This window comes from Amblyomma maculatum, chromosome 3 (assembly GCF_055883805.1).
Source record: "Amblyomma maculatum isolate TAMU_Amacu chromosome 3, ASM5588380v1, whole genome shotgun sequence".
NCBI classification, from domain to species: domain Eukaryota; kingdom Metazoa; phylum Arthropoda; class Arachnida; order Ixodida; family Ixodidae; genus Amblyomma; species Amblyomma maculatum.
Window position 1 is genome coordinate 39,257,391 of NC_139346.1, and position 17,642 is coordinate 39,275,032.

The following is a 17,642-nucleotide window of genomic DNA, read 5'->3' on the forward strand; positions in this document are numbered from 1 at the left end:
TCTTCGGATAACCAGTTTGCTTTTTTGCATTTCTTTTGCTTTGGAACTACCTTAGTAGCAACTTCTTGTATTATATCACGAACATCAGTCCACATCTCTTCGGGCTCTTTGTCTTCTAGATCTAATTCTTGAAATCGATTCCTCACTTCCACAGCATATTCTGACGGAATTTGATCCAGATCATACCTGAAAGGCCTTCTAGTTTTCTGCCTTTTCCTCAATCGAAGCTTAAATTTGGCAACAAGAAGCTGATGATCGGCGCCACAATCGGCCCCAGGCCTTGTTTTTGCTGCTTGTATAGCGCTTGTCCATCTCTGAAGAAAATATAATAATCTGATTCCTGTACAGACCTTCCGGTGAAGTCCATATGTACAGGCGCCTCTTCCCACGAAACACAAAAGGGGCTAATTGACATCTAGTAAATGTCTAAGCCAAGAAATGGGCACTTCTAAAAGAAGTTCCAGTTGAGACGTTCTTTAGACCCCCAAGGCTACAAGCCTTCCTGTAGCTCCGGAATAGCTGTGCTAACGCTACGCTAGTAGAAGTCTGGAGAACTTCTCACCTAGAAACTTTCTATACCTGTTTTAGACATTGCTTCTAGCTCTAGCTATACTATAGCTGTGCTAGTAGACGTCTTTAAATAATCCTGCAAATTTTATTATTGCGTCTATACCATCTATCGATATTGTGCCATCTCCTGCTGTGCCTGTCCGCTGCTCAAGATTCAAACCTTTAGCAATTCACCCATATTTTTCCAATTTTTTGTAGCTTAAGTACTTTAAAATAAATTGAGAAAAAACTTGTTCGTCAAGCAATGCGCTGTACATGTGACTTCACATGAGGAACTGAGGGCTACAATTCTACACTCAATGTGAACAAACATGCTAGTGCACCAAGAACACATGCTTCTTCAATCTGCGTAACTTTTTTATTGTACTGAATGTACAAAAAGCAACTGTCAAATCAATTAACACTATATAGACTCTTGCAGCAGCTGAGCATCTTCTGCAGAAGCAAAAAAGCCAAATGACCTGCACAGGCAAAAAAAAAGAAACTTAAGGTCATTGGCATCTCTGCACAGTGCGCTGGCTTACCGGAGTAAAATCAATCAGACCCGTCCACTGAGGAGGTCCTGCATGAAAACAAAACTCCCGCAACTTGCAGAGATACACAACTATGAAGTGAGCTGAAGGTAGTGGTAGCTAAGCTTACCGTAAACATTAGTAACTGCCTTTCCTGGTGGTCCTGGAAACAAAATTTTAATTGACCTGCAGATTGAAATTATCAAAATAAGTTGAGGCGATTGGCATCAGTTTAAAATACACCGACGGTAAAACACAGCGACCCACCGTCAACTCAGTAAAGCCGAAAGCCACTCCACACGATGGGTCCTGCATGAAAAGAAAATAATTTTTGCAGCTTGTACCACGAAGTGTGGAGTCTAAGCTGTGTGCGACGACTTACCACGTCTTCCAGAGTGCTTTGAAAACAAATTTCAATCAACCTGCACAAACAAAACAACCTTTAAGAGAGCCGAGGCCAACGACGCCTAATCAAAATGCACGGGCTTACCATAAATGCAAACAGAACCATCCACACAGGGGGTCCTGCAAGAAGAAAAAAGATTTCACAGCTTGCAACGATACACAAAATTATGAAGTAAGCTGCAAGTAGTGGCATTTGAGATAAGTGCACTGACTTACCATAAACATTACGAGCTCCTTTCCTTGGCGGCGTTGGAGCAAAAATATTAATTGACCTGCACAGATACAAAATACTGAGTTCAGGTGACTGGCATCAATTTAAAACGCACCGACCTACCATCAACTCAGTAAATCCAAAAAAGCTATTCCACACAATTGGTCCTGCATGGAAAGAAAACATTTTTGGCTACTTGCATCATGAAGTGTGCAGTCTAAGCTGTGTGCGACGACTTACCACGTCTTCCAGAGTGCTTTGAAAACAAATTTCAATCAACCTGCACAAACAAAACAAACCTTAAGAGAGCCGAGGCCACAGACGCCTAATCAAAATGCACAGGCTTACCATAAATGCGAACAGAACCATCCACACAGGGGGTCCTGCAAAAAAAAAAAAAATTCCATGGCTTGCAAAGATATACAAAATTATGAAGTGAGCTGCAAGTAGTGGCATTTGAGCTAAGTGCACTGACTTACCATAAACATTACGAGCTCCCTTCCCTGGTGGCGTTGGAGACAAAAATATTATTTGACCTGCACAGATACAAAATAATGAGTTCAGGTGACTGGCATCACTTTAAAACGCACCGACCTACCATCAACTCAGTAAATCCAAAAAAGCTATTCCACACAATTGGTCCTGCATGGAAAGAAGACATTTTTGGCAACTTGCATCATGAAGTGTGCAGTCTAAGCTGTGTGCGACGACTTACCACGTCTTCCAGAGTGCTTTGAAAACAAATTTCAATCAACCTGCACAAACAAAACAACCTTTAAGAGAGCCGAGGCCACAGACGCCTAATCAAAATGCATGGGCTTACCATAAATGCGAACAGAACCATCCACACAGGGTGTCCTGCAAGAAAAAAAAAATTCCACGGCTTGCAAAGATACACAAAATTATGAAGTGAGCTGCAAGTAGTGGCATTTGAGCTAAGTGCACTGACTTACCATAAACATTACGAGCTCCCTTCCCTGGTGGCGTTGGAGACAAAAATATTATTTGACCTGCACAGATACAAAATAATGAGTTCAGGTGACTGGCATCACTTTAAAACGCACCGACCTACCATCAACTCAGTAAATCCAAAAAAGCTATTCTGCACAATTGGTCCTGCATGGAAAGAAAGCATTTTTGGCTACTTGCATCATGAAGTGTGCAGTCTAAGCTGTGTGCGACGACTTACCACGTCTTCCAGAGTGCTTTGAAAATAAATTTCAATCAACCTGCACAAACAAAACAACCTTTAAGAGAGCCGAGGCCACAGACGCCTAATCAAAATGCACGGGCTTACCATAAATGCGAACAGAACCATCCACACGGGGGTCCTGCAAGAAAAAAAAAATTCCACGGCTTGCAAAGATACACAAAATTATGAAGTGAGCTGCAAGTAGTGGCATTTGAGCTAAGTGCACTGACGTACCATAAACATTAAGAGCTGCCTTCCCTGGCGGCGTTGGAGACAAAAATATTAATTGACCTGCAGAGATAAAAAAAATAATGAGTTCAGGTGACTGGCATCACTTTAAAACGCACCGACCTACCATCAACTCAGTAAATCCAAAAAAGCTATTCCGCACAATTGGTCCTGCATGAAAAGAAAAAATTTTTGGCAACTTGCATCATGAGGTGTGCAGTCTAAGCTGTGTGCGACGACTTACCACGTCTTCCAGAGTGCTTTGAAAACAAATTTCAATCAACCTGCACAAACAAAACAAACCTTAAGAGAGCCGAGGCCACCGACGCCTAATCAAAATGCACTGGCATACCGTACATGCAAACAGAACCATCCACACGGGTAGTCCTGCATAAAAAAAATGGCTTACAGCTAACCGTAGATGCAATAAAGTCTGCACTGAACTGAAACATTTAGCAGAATGCGCAAATGCCATTGCATAAACTTACCATAAACGTGACGAGCTCAGCCACAAAAAGGCATTTTCGAACACATCATTCACTGTTTGGAATGGCACCAGACCTGATGCAGAATAGATGTTCAGACAAGCTCAAGGAAGCAAAACAGTACAAAATGGCACAAAACAACTTAAAGCAGTCACAAGTCGCATTACAAATGAGTTCCCTTACATGCTTATGTTACATAAAATGAAGTATTTCCTCCATGTTTCAGTAAAGTGCTGAAAATAGGCCCTAAATAATAATAATAATATGGTCGTCAATCCGACTTTTCGGCCTCTGTAGGGCATGTCGAAACGAACAAAAAATGAAATTTTGTATAAGAAATCACTTAACATAAGCTTCTGATTTCCACTATGATGGAGGAACGGGTCAGAAGCCCAGTCTGATGCTTGACGGTCATGCTGCACAATGCTTACACAGACAGGCGGTAACCAGCGTTCGATGGCTGTACTGCTGTCGGCACCTCGAGGGCCAACACGGTGGCTTAGACAGTGTAGACATGAAAACAAACCTGCCACTGCCGGTTCGTTGAGTCGATATGTGCAGCTACTGCGTCACACTGCATACAGGGCCCCATATTTCTAGCTTAAAACTTTTTTTATATAATCACATTTTTGACCCCCTTGAAGCCTGGAATAATGACCCTCCACAATACATATTATATGGAGGCATGGCAATTAGCAGTGGTGCCGCAGGGAATGCGAATGAAGTATGAAAAATCGAGCAATCTGTTGCGATGATGCAACCGAAATTTCAGGAGTTCATATACATTAGTTGTATGAAGCATGTTGCAGTGAAACATGCGGTGTTGCAGTCGGCGACTGTAAAATATTAATTGCAGCACATTACTCAATGATATATTTACAGCACCTTTTGAAACTAAAAGATGTGCTATATGACAAGTACAGAATTAGAATATTGCAGATTTTCACGTCTGATCATAAACTAGCTATACGAAAGTTTAATTTCCAATTTATAGGCACCGACAATGCTATCTCTGCAGAAAAAGCTTGTGAGAAATGACATGGTAATAAGTAATCAGCAATGTTCACTAATAGCTTTTAGATAATCATTTATCTAATCATTAAGCTCTATATTGCACATGTCCACTTTGCTGTAGGCAAAAAAGCTGCACAGAACAAAAAGTCATCTTCAAACAATATATACAAAAATGCGCACCTTTTTTGTGCAGTGTTCAGGCGAGCCTGACAGTTTTTTAGCCAGGCCATTATCCCAGCACGAATGTCTGTGTCAGATGCCAAAGAAGTAGTGGGATGTTTTCGAATAGACTCTGTAGAACACAAGTCAAGCGGGATGATAAACAGCACCGAGTAAATTCTACTGATAACTGAAGTATTCACAGAAGTGCAAGCACACAGCTAAGTTGTCCAAAATGTAACAACACACTTTGGCATGCACAAAACTTGGTGCCAGTAGTCTTCAATTTTTACCTCATCAATGAACTACCATACTGGGCTATGTGGTATTATGTTTCAAATGTTTATTTAAAAATCTAAAATAAACAAGTGAATTGATAGCAGGCAGATTACTAGGGCAAAGCCTAATAAATGCAAAACACAAATGCAGGATTCACTTACCCACTATTACTTGATACAGCTCAGTGTCAAGCAGACGCCTCTTCCCCTTCTGTCCATAAAGACTGAACAGGATACCAACGCAGTCATGAAACAGGTATTTCATAATGTTTGCCGTCGTGGTACGAACATTGCTCCCACCAATAAGGGATAGCTTCTCGCACTATTAAAAAATCGGCACAACTTATGGTTAGCCGACTATAAATTAAAAGCACTCACCAGTTCCTTGCGAGCTAGCCGCGAGTTTTTGATGTTGTCTTCAAGTTCATCCACGCCAACGAGAGCGACCAAAGGAAAAACACGTTCGAGCAGTGGCTCCCCAATCTCAGTGTCTACGTGCCGCTGGCACAGAGCTTTCAGAATCTGGTTATTCTGTTCTTTGATAAATGCGAGTTCTTTCAGTATGGTCTTTGTAGTCACTGAAACATGAAAAGTAAAGCACTGAATGTAACAAAGCAATATGATAAAGCAACCACTGACAAATGATACAAAGTGACTGTACTAAAAATAAGTATGCACACAATGCATGAAAAGCTGTCCTGTAAATATTTCTTCATTCTTTCATATACCAATTGGCATTGTTTCACTAACAATGAATATAAAGCAAAAGCTGGCCAGATGGAAAACTGTAAAACTGCTGGTGTTTTTGCAGATGCCACCAGGTTAAACAAGTGAAATAAAATAAAGGTGAAAAAATTATGCACTGGGCGAGAGCAAAAATAAAGCAGGAAGCAAATAGAGCTAAATAATGGTTCAACAGACACAAACACAGTACTACATTTATATGCAAAATTTGGCACAAAATAAGCAGAAAACAAGCATCATTTCAAGAGCACTTACAAGCCATCTCCCTTTTCCCAAAGGACTCCGAACTTTCTTCATTTCCTAAATGTTAAAAGCAAAAATTAATGTTACTTGCAGTCTTTGCGTAGTGGCTCAGTCCTTTTGCATACAGAATGCATACATGCAAGCTGCAGCATGCGAGCATGAGCCGTTCTGACTCACCACGGCAACTTTCTGTTTGTGACACCCAAGGCTCTGCACAAAAATATTTATGCTTTATGTACTACTGATAAGACCTTTCATGAAAAAAAATTAATGTTTGCAAGATTTCAGAAAGAAATGAACATAAGATTCCTCTCAGATACCTTCTTCCCGTGTGAGGTTGACTGATCGAGCTCTGCTCATTTCACCTGAAAGAACAAACTCATACTTCAGTCCACAGATGGTTATGATGACTACTGCCAGTTCAAAGAGCATGAAATTAGTGCATCAAATCTGACTGCAGTATTATTTGCTGATATTGAAAGATATTTGGTTCAGTTAACGGCAAGCAAATTTGGTGCTATTATTGCAATGCTCTTTATGAGGATCAGTAGCAATATCTGGTTAAACAGATGATAAATGGATTTCAATTACAAAATCTGCACTGCTTGCTGTGAGGCACATCACACTGAAGGACACTAAATTTGTGCTACTGGCCTTCATCAATATACGGGTGAATCTGCAAGCAAGTAGTTATTGGCAGCCACCTAGAGAGGCACTATTACACATATATCTGAGGATGTATGACAGCCTATTGCTCACCTTGTCGACTGAACCGAAGTCCTTGTGGCGGGTCTGTGAGGAACAAACAAAAGAAAAAAAAGAGACGACAAAGGAAAAAAAAAAATAAGTCAGCAGCAGAACCTCAAAATGCCGCTCACAAATGTGCTTGTACCTGAGAAGCAAGAAAAGCGAATACAGTTACAAACACTGATTAGTGTTTGTGATGCCTCTATTACTACTATATAACACCCTACAGGTTAACTATCTAATTACTTCATAAATCAGATACACTATGAACAGAAGATATAATTCGAACAAAGGCAGCTCAGCAGCATATTGCAAACAGTGTTCTAACGTCAACACTGAAGCTATTTCAAGACTGAGCCGTCAAGATGTCTCACTTATAGCCATTGAAACAGTCATACACAAGCTGCAGCAACTAATTCGCATGAAAACAAAAATAATATATGAAATTACACGTATACAAAAGTTTAAGACAGTGTCACGCAAAATTAATATTTTACCTTTGTGGCAAGGCTCAGACAAAAGAATAGCATGCAAGTAGCTTTCTTCACTATCATGTCGAAAGCATAAAAAGAGATGTCCATATCACCAGTATCAGCCAAAAAGTATGCCACGAGACCATTTTCTATTACCTTCAAAATGAAATGCTGCATGCTGTAGTGAATCTGCAAGAAAATAAAACAAGAAAAAGCTTGAAGTAAAAAAATTACCAATATTTACAATATCTACCAAAACAGTATTATGCAAAATGGGCATCCCTCACCAGTACGGTGTGGCTCAGGTGATGCAGCCAATGCTAAATGACTTTCTCCTGCACATTTTGACATAAAATGTATATCTTGATTATGAGGGCTCTCAAAACAGTACCTGCAGTTAACTTCTTACCAGGATTAGAGGAAGATGCTGCACATAGCTTGTTTCCTATATTGGGTATTGGGAAACCAAAAGACGTGTATATAGTTTGGTTGTCAGTTCCATCATTGTCCATAAGCAAATGAAGTTTCAAGAGGATGCTCAGAGGGCAAGACAGTGTGGCTTCATTCTTACACTGCAGTGTACATGGACGAGAACTAAAGGAAAATACTTATTTATGTGGGCTTCTGTCTTTCATCCATGTCTGCGTGCACTGCAGCCCAGCAAGCCTTTCACTACTAACCTTGAAAAGCAAATGAACACTATTTGAAGAGTAATGGAGGAAAGTAAACATGTTTGCATGAGTTTGGAAAAAAAAATTTGCCAAAGGTCACCGTACCGTGGTATCCAATCCTGAAGTTTAAATGCTCCAAAGTTTGTGAATACTGAGGTAACATATCTAAGCAAAACCAAAGGTCTAGAACACTTTAATAGCCCTCCTCTGTTAACACAGAACATTCAAATTATTCCCTACTGATGAGTCTCAAGTTTCAGACTTGCCTCCAACAAAGTAGCAACGTATGTCAAATGCAAATAAACTTACCATTCTTCTCCTTTCTTATCAGAGCATTCCTGTTAAAGATACCAAATGTAAAAATCAGCCACATTACATTATACATAACAACTGACTACCTTCGCAACTGAAGTGGTGCCTCTGGTACATCAAGTTCCTCTGCTCCCACTTCTGACTGATCCGACTCGTCAGATGAGTATGGTTTCAAAATTATCCTCCGCCGCTTGCCTCTTCCTTTCTCTGTGAAAACCATTAAAATGTTAGACAAAGGTATCTTTAGCACAATTAAAGACACACTCACCTTGATCCGTTGTTGCACTCTCATCATCAGTGTATTCTGCTCTTGGCAGTTTTCGCCTTGCTTCATCATACGATGCTGAAATAGAGAGTGACACTTATAAATAATAAAGCCAAAGCTTGGCAATGTCAAATATGTGCCGCTTTCCTCATTAATGTAATTTTATATTTTTATACTATTTGTAGAAGTATAAAGAATTCCAACAATTCAATTTATGGCATACATTTACTAACAAATTGTTCAACTGCTATGGTCAGATATAACTCAAGAAAACACTGGGTCTTGCCCCTAAAATCATTAAACAAGGCTCCACTTAGAGGTGTTATATTCATAGACAGCTTTTATGGCTCCACAGCAAAGGCTAGAAGTGAAAGGGAAGGAGGCGGACCTTTGTCTGCCTTGGAGTGCAGTAACACACAGTGCCAAGCAGTTGAGGACAACAGCCAATTTTATTTTATTTATTTATTTACCAAATACTGCAGGCCCTAACTGGGCCCTAGCAGGAGGGGCGAAAAGAATACAATGCAATAAAATATGAATTCATCAAAATTAACATACTAAACACAAGTGACAAGCAAATTACGATAAGACATGTTGAACACTAACAAGAAAATATACACCAATATGAAACACGACTATGGTTAGTACGCCAGCAATTTATCAATAGATTCAATGGACATTGTTACATCAGAAGGCAGCTTGTTCCATTCTTCAACAGTACGAGGGAAAAAAGAATACTTAAATGCATTGATTTTGGCTTGATACGGAGTTACACATTGTGCATGATGATGTCTTGTTGGACGTGTTGTAAGGGGCGTAAGGTAAGGTTCAGGGCTCATAGCAAGTTTGTTGTTTTTTAGCAAAAATAGATACTTCAGTCTCTGAATTTTTCTTCGTATTTGCAATTGTGGGATGGAGTTCTCATTCATTAAAATGGAGGGAGAGTCAGATGTGCGGTACTTTGAAAATATGAAGCGTACGGCTTTCCGCTGGATAGCCTCCAATGCCACAATATTCTTCTTGGTGTAAGGATCCCAGACTGTACAAGCATACTCTAGTTTGGGTCTGATGAGGCTGTAGTATGCTAACTGCTTTACTTTGGCAGGGACATTTTTAAGTTTGTGGCGAAGAAGGCCAAGTTTTCTGTAGGAGGATGAGCATGTATTGGCAATATGACTGTTCCAACTTAGATTGTTAGTTATGGTAACACCAAGGTATTTATATTCTGTAACTTCTACAAGAGGATGCGATGGGAGGGTGTATGGAAATGAATGTACTAGTTTTTTGTTGGTTATTTTCATAAAGACAGATTTTGCGGCATTAAGCTGCATATCCCAACTACTGCACCATGTGTGAATTTTCTGGAGGTTAGAGTTGAGGAGAATTTGATCTTTAGGGCTATTTATTTCGTTGAACAAAATGCAATCATCAGCAAAGAGCCTGATTTGGACTGGTTCAGATATGGCAGTAACGATATCATTTATATAAATGAGAAATAGCAACGGCCCTAGTACACTTCCTTGTGGAACGCCTGAAGTAACTGGTAATGGATTTGAGTGATAACCATCAACGTTAACAAACTGTACACGGTTGGTGAGATATGACGAAACCCACGTGACTACAAATTTAGGTAGACCAATTAGTTCAAGTTTATAGATTAGTTTTGCATGTGGTACAACATCAAAAGCTTTTTGAAAATCTAAAAAAATGGCATCGACCTGCCCTGAGCGGTTAAGGACTGTTGCAAAGCTGTGGATAACCGATATTAGTTGGGTCACAGTGGATAAACCTTTCCTAAAACCATGTTGAGCAGAAGAGAGTACACCATTGTCATCAAGAAATTTGGTTATATAATTAGCTAAAATATGCTCTGCCAATTTACAACATGTGGAAGTGAGTGAAATGGGACGATAGTTAGCAACAAATGCCATGTCACCCTTTTTAGGAACAGGCACAACGCAAGCTGCTCTCCAGTCGGGAGGAAAACAAGAGCTCAGTACAAGACAATCGAAGGATTAACCGTAACAATTTCAAAAAACCAGTAGACGTCATTGCTGAACGGCCTCCTTTGAGTGGCACCTGCCACTTTTTTTTCTTGAGTTGTATCAAACTATAGCATATCAGTCTTAAGAACAAGAATATTCTGCAAAACCATGAGGAGGAAGAAAGTCCTAATTATATAGTCCCAATGGCACATTACATTTGCTATAACTTCATGTATTCAAGAACAATAGAAGGTCACAATTTACGAAGATTAGTTGTCAATGCTGTCTGTGTCGTACCTGTTTTCCTGATCACCTTGACATCATACACTTCAGAAGAATTGACGTCAAGCTCCAGTCGTGTCTTCACGAGCTTTTGGATAAGTGCAGTATTTTTTGTTGTGGGCCAAAGGCATTTTGTGCCATTTTCTACAAGCCAGTTGGATGCCACCACAGCAACACTGTTTCCTTCCACAAAATGCACTATAGCATACATATCCTATTAAGAGATAGATACATCAAACAAAATTACTGCTAATCAAGTTGGCTTCCTGAAGAAAGGGCACTTTTCACACCCAGAGATGAAATTAAAAATTCTGGCGCAGAACATGCACTAACATCACAACATCACATAGCACATGGATATGTCTGTGTGCTGTCACTGCACTAGGAACAGGAGGAAAAGTCACAAGTAAAATGTCACAGATACCCTTATATCCTTGCAAGCTGAGCAAAAACACAATTAAATGAGATACAACCGACTTCAGTCTGGTATACCAGCAACCATAAATGAACACACAAAAAGATGCCACAGAATATGTACAACACATAGGCACATATCTTAGATGTGTGCCAACATCACAAATGTACAGATAAAAGACTTACATAATAACCACTGAAATGAACTGCCTACACATACCAGAACAGCATTTCTGTTAATTTATGTACATTTCACATCTAACCATTCCACATGTGTACATACACTGCATTGAGAGGGGTCCTACTAGTGCCATTTAAAGGCACATGGACACACACACACACATACACACACAAAAAAAACATGTCAATGCAGTAGGCAGACCACAGTACAAATAATTTGCCACATGTAGCAATACAAGGTAACAGGATCAAGCATTCTACAAAGCAGCAGCACATAATTCACACCATGCCAACAGGTGAACATTCACAAAGGTTTTTGATAAAGGAGACATACAGCCTGCCGCATGCACACAAGGCAAATATCAAATTAAATGCACCTACATCACAGGCACATATCAAGATCTGAAAGAGTAAAGCAGTTTCATGCACAATTACACTCAAAGTAAACAACTGCCCATTCAGTGCTTGTAGGATCCATTCAAGTGCTGATTAAATGAATAAGTGGAAAAATGGCATAGTCAGACTTAGACTCTCCAAAAGGTATCAGGACACACTTTGTTTTGATGTCAGTGACCTTCCATGACTGAAGAGGCCTGTCAGTTTCTCTGGCAATGAAAATTCCCAATTTGGATGATGCACAGGGAGTTGTGTACAAATCACCAAGGACCTTCAGCTTCTTTCCAATTATCACTTTGTGCCCATGATCATCATGAGCAAAGTTTACGATCATGACCACAGTTGAATCAGCCACAATGCAAATGTTGTTGCCCAGTGATGTCCTCAAAGTGAAGTGTGGCAGAGTTGCAACATGAAACTGTGGACCAAAGCAGTGTTCTACCAGTGGGCCGTTGCTGTGTGTCTGAGAGTATTTTACTTCTTGCTGAGATTGCTCCTTTACACTAAAGAAGGTTCCAGTAGCCATACGTTCAGCAATGCGATTGCCAAGCTGCTCTAGTGGCCTCTTAGAGTGTTTAACTAACTTCTTCAGGTGACGCATGTAATCCTCGGCAGGAAATGCACTAAAATTGTCAAGTGCACCATAGTTGACAACATCATCACACAAATGCACCAATGAATGAACATTGTATGAAAGGTTCTGCTTTCCATACATGCCTTGAATTGCGTAACAAAGCAAACAAGGAGGTCTTTTGCATAGTTACAATACTGACGACACATGTCAGTGCATGAAAGAATAGTTATTGAAACATGTAAAATTAGGAAATGAGAGTACAGCTTTCTTGGCAACACATCATGGAGTACTGAAAGGCCAAAGTAGAGAAGAAAGCAACGCAATTCAGTTGCTTTCCACCTGTCAATATCCCTTAAGGATCGTGCTTTACCAGCAAACTCCTCGCACTGGGTGCCTGCCAGCACAAGCAGCTGTTGTGAGATTTTGTCAACTGAAGAAGAAGGCAAACGATGTGCCAATGAACCTCGCATCCACATTAATATCAATTTTTTTGTCACTCCAATACAAACCAAATGCATGTAGTCCAATGGAAATTGTGAAACTAAGCCAATTGGCAATGCAGAGAGAGGGGTATCTGCAACGTGGTGTTCTTCCTGAGTTTTTTGGGCAAAGTCACTGTCAGTACGCAATGGCGCCTCTGTCTCTGGGAACACTACTCTCCCATCCACATACTCCCCTTTCTGCTGGCACTTCCCACAGCCATAATAACCTGAGTGTAGCTTAGTGCCTAAAATGAAAGCTCGCGCTGGGGCGTCACACACAAATCCCTTGATAGTTACTGAATATGTCCTGTCGCCAACTTGAATGCCTTCATTCAAAAGTTCTAGTAAGTCAGAGACTAATGGGCCAAGGTAATCATTTAAGGATGCAGGTTTCTTGTAGCCATGATAGCATCCTACAAGGAAAACACCAGTACCTGGGAGGTCATCTGCTCTGGCAAGGATCGGCCAAAACTGACTTTGGGAGCTTTTAGCGAGTGGAAGGCCATCAATAAAAAACATTAGTCCGATGCTCTGCGGGAGTAATGCTCTGTCAGGCAATTTACCCAAGATGCTTTTCAAGCTCTCCGCGATTTCGAAGTGGACGTACGATCCCCCAGCACAACTTTTTATCTCAGCAGAACGCGGCGTTTTAAGCAGAGTTCGTGCATCGGAAGGCAGCTCTGCGAAGCACGTGTGCGTCTTCAACAACTTGAGCAGCAAAGAAAGCGCCTTTAGTGAAACGTTTTCCTCGCACGCCCAGTTCGCTAGTTTCTGGGCTATTTGGAGCAGATCATCTAAACAACCACCCGAGCTCTCAGAGCTAGGGTCACTAACACTTCGTTCGCTGTAGTCACCAATTGCTAGCTCCGATTCATGAGTAGCTGAGAATGAAGGCATAATTGTGGAACCTATGTCTTCCATATTATGCTCGCCGACATCACCCACCGCGGAAATAAAATCAACACCAATGTTCTGCTCACTTGATGTGCTCTCAAAAGAACCACGAGAGGTGCTTTCTGCGCCAGTATGGCCGAAGCCACTAGTTGAAGGTTCGCAGTCGCGAATATCAACTACACATTGTTCAGTTGACGCTGCACGGCCGATGTCACTCGCTGAGGGTCGGCCACAACCTACCAGGCTTTGTTCAGTTGATGCACTGAAACACGGTTCGTTTTGTAGAGCACTCTCTCCTTCTATGCTGCGCATTAGTGGCTCTACAGCTGCATCTAGTCGTCGGTGCTTTTGCCGGCGTGACAGGGTGCGTAGGGCTTTCTTCTTTCTTTCCATCGCCGTATTTTCACGGCCTCACAAAAGCAAGTCAAGTATAACAGCACTTACTTTTGCAGGATGACGGTTCCCATACGGCACTACACTTCCCGTTTTCGCCGTTTTCAGACGACAGCAGCAGGTGTTGCCAAAGCGAGGCTAGCCAGCCAGACAACCAGAACAAAAGGCATACAAAAGGCGCCAAATCCAACAACGCGATAGCAACACCGCTATGCGGGTAAACCGGTAAACTGGCAAGTGACAAAATTGCTAAAAAACAATTGTTAACAAATTAAACTTCAAAAAAACTTTCGAATAGTTGGTTTTAATTAAAACAATTGTAGATAGGCATTTTATTTTCAAACTTTGTGTGAGGAGGATTTAGAAAAAGATACTCGACTTAGGCAGCCATATGCAGCCAAGTCAAGGCACAGTATGCTGCCAACATGGCTGCCAAGTTGCTGCTTTGTTTATGATGCTGCTAGGCGTTTATAGTTTCAACTTTTGGCATTTATGCTGAATAGAGGCATACGAACTTTTGCATTGATGCAGTATACAAGCTTGGTGAAGATTTAACTTCGAAAACGCGTCGTTAGATGTGAGTTAAAAGCATCTCGTTAATCATTTACTGTGGAGCGGAATTGCGAGCACGAAGTGACGGATATTGGGCTTAATTGTTGGATCGCGAGCGCGTGGGAACATTACTTTCAGTAGTCGTTGCCTTGCGTTCGCGTAGCTTAATTCCACCCCGCTTTGAACAACTGTGAGATGAAAGAGGCATCGGAAGAAAGGAGCATAGCAAGCATGCATTGTACAGTCGGACGGATGTCAATCGTGCTCGGTATATCACCCCTTCGCACAGAATTAAGCGCACGAGTATACGTATGTACCTGCATGTTCAAAACAATGACAGCAATTTTAAAGGTTACTAAATAATGCTTGTCGTGATCGCGTTCATTCCGCGCGTTAAATAGCTCTCTAATGCCGGTGTTGAGGTATGGTACGTGAACATGCAATGGGATTTTCTACACCTCGTTCTGACTATCATTATACTGAAATATATATATTTATGAGCATGCATCTTGCTCGAAATGTCCCTTCAACGTTTCTGAACTGACTTCTTGTTGGAGACGTCGTTTAAACGTTTCTTAATAAACTTCTTCCCGGAGACGTTTTTACAACATATTCATCTAGCACAAGACATTGGTGGACGTTTGGAGCTGTGTCAAGATGTCATTAAGACGTTTTGTGTTTCGTGGGTTGTGCTGGTGAAAATGAGTATTCGCTATGATCATGTTGTTTCTTGACAAAATTCTGCTTGTCTCTGCCCAGCCTCATTTGGCTCACGACGACCGAACGTGCCTATTATTCCGGACATTTCTTCACTCCCCACCTTAGGATTCCAATCTCCTGTGAGAAAAAGGACGTCTGATGATGGAGTGCGTTCTAAAAGGCATGTCAGCATAAAATCTCTCAACGTCAGCTTCTTCACCATGAGTGGGTGGTGCATAGACTTGGATAACTGTTATGTTGAAAGGGGGACCTTGGATCCGGAGTGAAATCATTTGGTCGTTTTTTTGGTTATACCCTAGCACTGCTTTGCTCATTCTTCTGTTTACTATGAGAGCGACCCCATTCCTTCTCCTGGATTCGTGCCCACAATAAAAGACACAATGGTCGCCGGAATTCAATTCTCCCACTCCGGTCCACTTGAGCTCGCTGATACCCTAGATATCAATGTTCAATCTGTCCATTTACTTGCGTCATAGATCGTACATTCCATGTTGCTATGTGATATATCTCCTTGCAACATCGGACTTTCCGGTCGCTTCCCGACACATCCACAACTGGGCTTCCTTTTGGCTTCATCCGAGCCGCTTCATTCGTCCTGGAGCTACTAGGAATCGCCCTTTGTTCATCCCCAGTAACGTGTGGGACGCTTTCCAACCTGGGGGCCTCATCTTCTGGCGCCATATCATTAATGCTATTGTGACTGGCCATAGGGTTTTCTTGGCAAGAAATTCTGGAGTGGGTTGCTATTACCTTCTCCAGTGAATCACATTGTGTCGGAACTCTCTGCCGTGGCCTGTCTATCTTGGGTGACCCTACACAGCAGAGCCCACGACTTCATCGATTTTCGCAAGCCCCTCCGCCACGACAAGGCCGTGACCTATGAATGGGATCACTGCCACATCTCAAGTACCTGCAATTTATTCACGCGCTATAACCTCATAACAAGCTTATTATCAAGTACGCTTGGTTTCAATGCCAAAAAGAAAGATACTCTTATTACCCTACGCACTACGTCCCCACCTGTAATGCAGAAGACGGGTTAAGACAACAGTGACAAATTTACTGAATTTCGTATTTTTTTTTTCGCAATGTTGCTGTGTTGCGACTCTAAATTCCTTCTTAAGACGACGGCTTTTAGGATGCACAAGTCCTTAACGCTATCGCCTATAACTGTTTCCATGGTTCAGTCGTCTTTCATCTTCTATTGTAACTCTTTTGCAGGGGAGAGTGTATTAAAGTGTCTTACCTTTGCTGAAGGGAATGAGACTAGCAATTGACATTTGTTTGTGTAGCGCCTTCCTGTTATTACTAACGGGGCCTTCATATTTTCTTACTTTTTCTAACTACGCTACCCAATAACATAAGAGGACTACGCAGCGTTTCACTTTCTTCAGCCTACAGCATAAACGCGGCCGACTAATTGTATACCTGTTCCCCCTTCATGAGCAGTAGCCTACAGGAGGCTTTTCGTCACTACAAAACTGCATGTCTCTGGGCTCGCGTTCGTGCAAATAACTCTTGCGCAGGCACTCAATATATTTGTGGTCCTGCATACGTACATTACAATGAGGAAAGTAACGAGGAGTTTTCATTACAACGAATAAAGCCGATGCACAATCCTTGTAGCGCGTTACGAAGAAGCAGACTTACGTCTACAAGTTCCTGCTTCGCTTTAGATACCAGTCACCCCGCCAAGCCGCCGGAATAAAAAAATTAAAGCAAAAGATTGCGAAAGCGCAGATTCGGTTCTCACCCTTCCTTACCCCGCATGGCGCTTTTCTACTGAGCAGCGTACCTCTCTCGATGAATACATAACTCCAGGAAATACGCGTATGTTACATATAGGCTACGTCACCGTGCGTCACATGATTGCGCACCGAGAATCTGCAATAATATCCTTAAGACAGTCAAGAAAGTTGGCACTGAAAGCTAGAAGTCAACTATTGAGAGAAAATGTAGCTCATGAGTAACCTGGACTAAATACGGCTTAAGCCGGACTGCACGCCTACCTTTAGGATGTGAGAAAAGGCGTAATGATTGCCGACTTCCGCTGGGAAGCACCTCGTAGTTGAAGTCACTGGTGTGACAAATAACCGTGTACGGTCAAAAGTAGCGCTGCATAAGATTTTCCGACAAGCATCGACGGCCACCCTTCGCCCAAGCCCATACCTTATCATCTTATCAAATCAACGTCACGTCTCCTGAGGTTGTAATGATGAGCTTCAGTACGTTGTTTGCACTGTATGTGGAGTCGTGCCAGC

The 17,642-nt window shown here is 41.5% G+C and overlaps 2 protein-coding genes and 1 long non-coding RNA gene across 4 annotated transcripts; all 3 read right to left on the reverse strand.

The window, feature by feature from the left end:
- Positions 1 to 909: 909 nt before the first annotated feature.
- On the reverse strand, positions 910 to 3,503 carry LOC146194597 (uncharacterized). Of its 2 annotated transcripts, XR_014705460.1 has the most exons (8): positions 3,246 to 3,503; positions 3,125 to 3,181; positions 2,047 to 2,081; positions 1,939 to 1,978; positions 1,350 to 1,391; positions 1,213 to 1,268; positions 1,095 to 1,132; positions 910 to 1,031 (listed from the first exon to the last, which is right to left on the reverse strand). It is a non-coding gene; the product is annotated as an uncharacterized LOC146194597 (long non-coding RNA). The 2 variants fall into 2 exon arrangements; XR_014705459.1 differs by lacking the exons at positions 1,939 to 1,978; positions 2,047 to 2,081; positions 3,125 to 3,181; positions 3,246 to 3,503 and adding exons at positions 1,465 to 1,504; positions 1,573 to 1,604.
- Positions 3,504 to 4,850: 1,347 nt separating this feature from the next.
- LOC146194598 (uncharacterized) lies at positions 4,851 to 8,244 on the reverse strand. Its single transcript, XM_084596085.1, has 10 exons — positions 7,671 to 8,244; positions 7,549 to 7,596; positions 7,418 to 7,450; positions 6,801 to 6,833; positions 6,362 to 6,406; positions 6,219 to 6,251; positions 6,054 to 6,098; positions 5,433 to 5,632; positions 5,217 to 5,278; positions 4,851 to 4,909 (listed from the first exon to the last, which is right to left on the reverse strand). Exons 1-9 carry the CDS (start codon positions 7,771 to 7,773, stop codon positions 5,243 to 5,245), a joined length of 576 nt encoding a protein of 191 aa, XP_084452211.1. The 5' UTR covers positions 7,774 to 8,244; the 3' UTR covers positions 4,851 to 4,909; positions 5,217 to 5,242.
- An 82-nt stretch (positions 8,245 to 8,326) lies between these two features.
- On the reverse strand, positions 8,327 to 14,261 carry LOC146194599 (uncharacterized). The gene is made up of 4 exons (XM_084596594.1): positions 14,161 to 14,261; positions 10,792 to 10,990; positions 8,513 to 8,587; positions 8,327 to 8,451 (listed from the first exon to the last, which is right to left on the reverse strand). Exons 2-4 carry the CDS (start codon positions 10,985 to 10,987, stop codon positions 8,327 to 8,329), a joined length of 396 nt encoding a protein of 131 aa, XP_084452720.1. The 5' UTR covers positions 10,988 to 10,990; positions 14,161 to 14,261.
- Between the last annotated feature and the right edge of the window lie 3,381 nt (positions 14,262 to 17,642).